At 36.5% G+C, this 6322-nt stretch overlaps 1 protein-coding gene across 1 annotated transcript; it reads right to left on the bottom strand.

Moving 5' to 3' along the window:
• Window positions 1-554: 554 nt before the first annotated feature.
• On the bottom strand, window positions 555-4239 carry LOC103521685 (the record flags this gene model as incomplete). Its single annotated transcript, XM_026832240.1, has 6 exons — window positions 4014-4239; window positions 3188-3297; window positions 2529-2576; window positions 1960-2073; window positions 1116-1367; window positions 555-680 (listed from the first exon to the last, which is right to left on the bottom strand). Coding segments are annotated over exons 2-6 (648 nt in total), but the record flags the coding sequence as incomplete, so codon positions are not given.
• Between the last annotated feature and the right edge of the window lie 2083 nt (window positions 4240-6322).

Raw genomic sequence — 6322 nt, 5'->3', positions numbered from 1 at the left:
CACAAAAAAAGCTGTACAGCTTACATTTTGCACAGCTTATATTTTTGCACATCTACTTTTCTTAAAAAAAGACTGTTTGCTTAAAAGTAGCCTGGACACAAAGAGTCTTGCCAGTGTCAGAATGTTCTTCAAGCCTAGGTTGTTAATACAGGAGGGGTGTATCATTAGAACAACAACCAACAGTTGTTCTAATTTCTTAATCCTCCATGAACCAAATTGAGCTTCAAGTGGGTACTTGCTCAGGGTGGGTTTCACAAACCTACTTTTTAGGCTCTCTTTAGCTTCAGCCCTTAATAGGCTATTTTTTAGACCTCTATAAATCAACTGGAACTTAATAGGATGTTAGATTTACAGGCCTTCTAAGGGTCGAAAAAATATTGCTGAAATCCACCCTTTGACTAGGTACTCTTGGGCTATACCTTGGATTCTAGGTACATGCCTCTGACTTTACTGACCCAGTACTTGAAGCCATAAGGAGTATCTTCTATTCAATACTGCTATGAGTTCTGTTGTAGGATTTGTCAGATAGTACCTATATCTATTGAGTCCCTTACCTGTATGAAGAGAACCAGCACTGCAGTGTTGACCCGTCTCTCTAACAATTCTATTGCACCTGTCATGGTCATAATGTTTAGCTGATTATTTCTGTCCTGCTGCAACTTATCCCGCTCTTTTATCACCTGAAAATAATCAAATACAAACAATGAGATTCTTGAATAGAAGTGAACCTGCCTCTGTGGTGTAGTGGTCAAGGCACTCAACTGGTAAACCAGAGGGTGCAGTTTTGATCTCAGATTAAGACATGGAATTTCAGCCTCAATTACTTATTTGAGAATTCTACCTAATAATAATAATAATAATAAAGCTCTAAGGTTGGGTGGTAGAAAATGCCTCCAGCATTAACTTTGCCTAGGGGTTTGTAGAAGCTCAACCCATTTTTTAGGGCTGTTTGCCCCTGTACCTAAGTCTCTGAGTGGGCATTTTGTGTATGGAGTTGATCTTTGCCTAGAGGTTACCTGCAACTCAATAGATGTCCCTGATAAGCAAAGTGCTAATTGTTGTATTTAGAGCATGTTATTTAGCAGGACATATTTAGCATAAGTCCTCTCACTTACTTGTTGACAGCCTGCTGTTATTTCATTGGCATTCATCGTATTGGACAGCTTTGCAATTGTGAGAGCCTGGCATAGTAGAGGCTCTACATTTGGGATTGCATTTCCCGGCATAGCAAGCATCTGTAGTGCACTGTCCACTCCTGAAATGAAGGCTCCTGTTGATGGTTCATTCTCAACTGTGTCTGCACTGATGATGCATGCAATTTCATTCAGACAAAACTGCATACGATTTGAGAGGTACCAACGGGTATCCTGTGGAACAGTAAGTACATATAGTAATAAAAATTGCCTTTATTTGTACAGTAAAATATTGAACTCTTGGGGGAAAAAATGCCTTATAATAATGCACAAAATCAGATAAATATCTGAGATCTAAGTAAATATATCATTAATTAATAATTTTACAAACTCATATTAAACATCTTGACTTGTTGAACAAACAGAACGGGTATCCTGTAGAACAGTAAGTACATAGGTATAGTAATCAAAATTGCCTTTATTTGTACAGTAAAGTATTGAACTCTTGGGGGAAAAAATGCCTCATAATAATGCACAAAATCAGATAAATATCTGAGATCTAAGTAAATATATCATAAATTAATAATTTTACAAACTCATATTAAACATCTTGACTTGTGGAATAAAGTGGGTTTGAGCTCTTATTTTCACTTGATGATTTTTTAAATTTGCATTGGTTTAAGTATCTGTTAATTCCACATTACTTTTAAAATGGAAGGTATGATTTTGATCAAATTTGTACCTTTTTTGTTTCCCCTTCATTACCCAATGACATTGTTTGTGATAGGTAGTGTGTTTTAATTGACATAGTAAAAAATCAACAAACCTTTGACATGGTGTATTCAGCAGTTGTGTTAATCACACGAGAGTAGAGGAGCAAGATTTTACGTATTTGACTTAAACAGAGGACCACTTTGTCTCGCCAGTTAGCAGATGGCAATTATTTTCACTTGATGATTTCTTAAATTTGCATTGGTTTATCTGTTAGTTCCACATTACCTTTAAAATGGAAGGTATGATTTTGATCAAGTTTGTACCTTTTTTGTTTCCCCTTCATTACCCAATGACATTGTTTGTGATAGGTAGTGCGTTTTAATTGACATAGTAAAAATCAACAAACCTTTGACATGGTGTATTCAGCAGTTGTGTTAATCACTCGAGAGTAGAGGAGCAAGATTTTACGTATTTGACTTAAACAGAGGACCACTTTGTCTCGCCAGTTAGCAGATGGCAACAGGGGTTCCATGAGGAAAATACAGTGGGAGACTTGCCTCAGCATTAACTGAAAACAAGAAAAAGTCATTTTTGTGAAATTGAATGGAATGGAAATGTTTGGTTAGAATTTTTTTGCCCTGGCTGGGATTTGAACCTAGTACCTCTGGGTTGAAATGGCAACAGGGGTTCCATGAGGAAAATACAGTGGGAGACTTGCCTCAGCATTAACTGAAAACAAGAAAAAGTCATTTTTGTGAAATTAAATGGAATGGAAATGTTTGGATAGAATTTTTTTGCCCTGGCTGGGATTTGAACCTAGTATCTCTGGGTTGAGTCAGTGCTCTTGATCACTGGGCCACAGAGGTGGGTATCAGCCCTGAAGGGCTAGTATTACAGAATATTGCAGTGATGTGCTAAAAAGGTACATGCAGTTCATGAGAGGAATAACATAATTATATAGGTTCTCATTTACCCTAAGCTGATGAATAGATGTATGGTACATGCAGTTCATGAGAGGAATAACATAATTATATAGGTTCTCATTTACCCTAAGCTGATGAATAGATGTCAGAATATTGCAGTGATGTGCTAAAAAGGTACATGCAGTTCATGAGAGGAATAACATAATTATATAGGTTCTCATTTACCCTAAGCTGTTGTATAGATGTATTCTTGTCCATAGCTTGCTCCATTAATTTGGTTGTGGTAATGCACATCTCTATGCTTGAGAGAATTTCTTGTAGCCTTGGGTCCATGTCTGAAAACAATCACAGTATTTTAATTAATTGTTTCCTCAGTAGGTAGGTATTTAGGTACAGCTGATGAATAGATGTATTTACCCTAAGCTGTTGAATAGATGTATTCTTGTCCATAGCTTGCTCCATTAATTTGGTTGTGGTAATGCACATCTCTATGCTTGAGAGAATTTCCTGTAGCCTTGGGTCCATGTCTGAAAACAATCACAGTATTTTAATTAATTTTGTTTCCTCAGTAGATAAGTACTTATTTAGAAAGGTATTGAATCTTTCAGCTCAATGCCATTGTTACAGTTGATAGCACCTCATTTTTTGGTTTGGATCTATGGTCCCATGTTTTTTTTTTTTTTTTTTTTTTTTTTTATCATGCTTGGTATCAGTTGATTTATTCAGACAACAAAAACCCCTTATCCTATGGTGAAACAGACTCACATATTTTAATTAATATTTTAGAAAGGTAGATAATTTGGATAAAAATAAAAACAATAAGACTTGAACTTCAACGTGTTGCAGGCAGACCAGTTCTAAGGGTCTCACGTTGCTTTCTTACCTAGTTGTAGTGTATGTAAAGAGCTCGATATATGAGGATAGGTGTTCAGCTGCTTCTCCTGATGGACTTATTTAGAAAGGTATTGAATCTTTCAGCTCAATGCCATTGTTACAGTTGATAGCACCTCATTTTTTGGTTTGGATCTATGGTCCCCTGTTACAGCCAGTTTAACTCTGAGAACCCATGTTACAGCCAATTTAGCTCCAAGATCCCATGGTACAGCAAGTTTTCCTACATGATTACCAAGTTCTTGGGAAAAGCAAATGTACGACTACCTGCTTATCTAGTGACAGGTAGAACCACTGTGTCCATTCTCTTATTGGAAGTCTGTTATTTCTGGAAATTAGTCTAATAACTTACCAGCTTATTCAAATATTGCACAGATCCCTATAAACACCAAGCTTGGGTCTGATTAGTGGTGTTTGATTCTCATATGAATAAATGGATGAGCCGTACACTCCGTACAGCAAGGCAGAAGAATTTTCTCGTCTTGTAAATTATACAGTTCTTAGCTGAAGTATATCTGAATTTCTCAAGAGAAAAGTGAATTAGTGAATCTCCCGGGGGGAAAATAATAATATGCTAGGAAAAATTAGAAATAGAAACAGAAATATGTATGTGCGATTTTCAAAAAAAAATATCGTTTTTTTACTTTTGTATTTGTTTGCTAAAAAAATGAAATCAGCTGATTTGCTATTTGAAATTGAGATTGAGATCAATAACAAGAAAACAAGTAAACTTGCAAAAGCTGAAATTCTATTGGTCCTTTTTTTAAAAATAATTTACGAGTCTTGACTTTCAGCCAATGAAAAGTATTGTATTAAAAATGTTCAAGTCTCGTGTTTTTGCAAAGCAAAAAACGCAGTGTTGCCGAGTCTTCAATCATATCAAACCCGATCGACGTCTTGAAAATCGGGTAGAAGTTTTTTTTTCAGGCCCCAAGGACCTTAAAAATAATTTACGAGTCTTGACTTTCAGCCAATGAAAAGTATTGTATTAAAAATGTTCAAGTCTCGTGTTTTTGCAAAGCAAAAAGCGCAGTGTTGCCGAGACTTCAATCATATCAAACCCGATCGACGTCTTGAAAATCGGGTAGAAGTTTTTTTTTTTTTTCAGGCCCCAAGCACCAGAGAAAAATTCACAAAGTGAGAGAAAAGAAAAAATCTAAATACTAGCGCCATAGGAGAAATGTTCTCAGGTTACCCACTTTATAATTTTCTTCAAAATAGTTGAGGGCCCACAATGCCCCAAATATGGTCCCCGTAGGCCCAACCCAACTCCTCCCCTGAAAACCGATTGTGAAAATGGAAGCCCAAGTAGATGATTTTGAAAGTCTGGCAACATGGTATAATGGATTAATGGCCAGAAAGTGAAAAATGAAGTGGAAAATTTTGCGAAAATTCTTGAATTTTCATAAATTTTGACGTCTCAATTTCATTTCGTGTTGATTTTGTAACTTTACCTCGTTGAGGGCCCACAATGCCCCAAATATGGTCCCCGTAGGCCCAACCCAACTCCTCCCCTGAAAACCGATTGTGAAAATGGAAGCCCAACTAGATAATTTTGGAAGTCTGGCAACATGGCATAATGGCCAGAAAGTAATGAAGTAAAGTGGAAAATTTTGCAAAAATTCTTGAATTTTCATAAATTTTGACGTCTCAATTTCATTTCGTGTTGATTTTGTAACTTTACCTTTACCTTATACCTCTGAAGTGTTAGTTGTTAAATAATTGTCAGTTTTTACCCTGCTGAAACGTTGTGTTGGATAGTGTTTTGTTTCATAAAGTTACCCAAGCTTTCAAGTAGTGTTGGGTGTAGGTGTTGAAGATTTTTTTGGTTTCTGAAGTACGTGGACAAAGGTAAGTGTAGTCTTTAGGATCCATGGGTATTAAGTTTCCTTCCCAACAACAGTTTCTTCCTGAATTCTGTCCGAAATAATTGTATTCTGAAAACTTTGTGCCCTTGGGACTAACCTATCCACCAAAGTCAAATACCTGTCTAATGGACTTCAATTCTACCAGTTAGTAGTGTTGGGTGTAGGTGTTGAAGATTTTTTTGGTTTCTGAAGTACGTGGACAAAGGTAAGTGTAGTCTTTAGGATCCATGGGTATCAAGTTTCCTTCCTAACAGTTTCTTTCTGAAATCTGTCCGAAATAATTGTATTCTGAAAACCTTGTGCCCTTGGGACTAACCTATCCACCGAAGTCAATACCTGCCTAATGGACTGCAATCCTACCAGTTTCTCAATTCGTACTATAGTTCTTGTTCTTGAGGACTGTGATGGCTTGATTCAACTCACTGGTAACTCGGCTGCCAAGGATTTCCTTTGTGGTCCAATATGACAATGCCACATGCCGGTGGGTTGGATCAAGTTTATCATCTATGAAATTTATGTACCTAGTTGGAGAATTGAATTATAAAATTGTCCTCTATGTTATGTCATATAGGTACCATCCATCCAATTGATGACATCACAATATTGTGCAAGGAGATGTCAGCTTGTCAGAAATTATACTCCTTGTGCAAACAGATGCTTGATTACTCACCCATTAATACTTTTGTTTGTGCTTTTAATTTCAGGATCAGGAAACATGGCATCTTTGAAAGGAGCAACTAAAATGTCCTTAAATGAACGGTGAGAAATCAACATCTATCTGGAATGAAAAGTA

The sequence above is a fragment of the Diaphorina citri genome, unplaced genomic scaffold, assembly GCF_000475195.1.
Source record: "Diaphorina citri unplaced genomic scaffold, Diaci psyllid genome assembly version 1.1 scaffold5711, whole genome shotgun sequence".
Taxonomy (NCBI): Eukaryota; Metazoa; Arthropoda; class Insecta; order Hemiptera; family Psyllidae; genus Diaphorina; species Diaphorina citri.
This window is presented reverse-complemented; position numbering and strand designations above follow the sequence as displayed.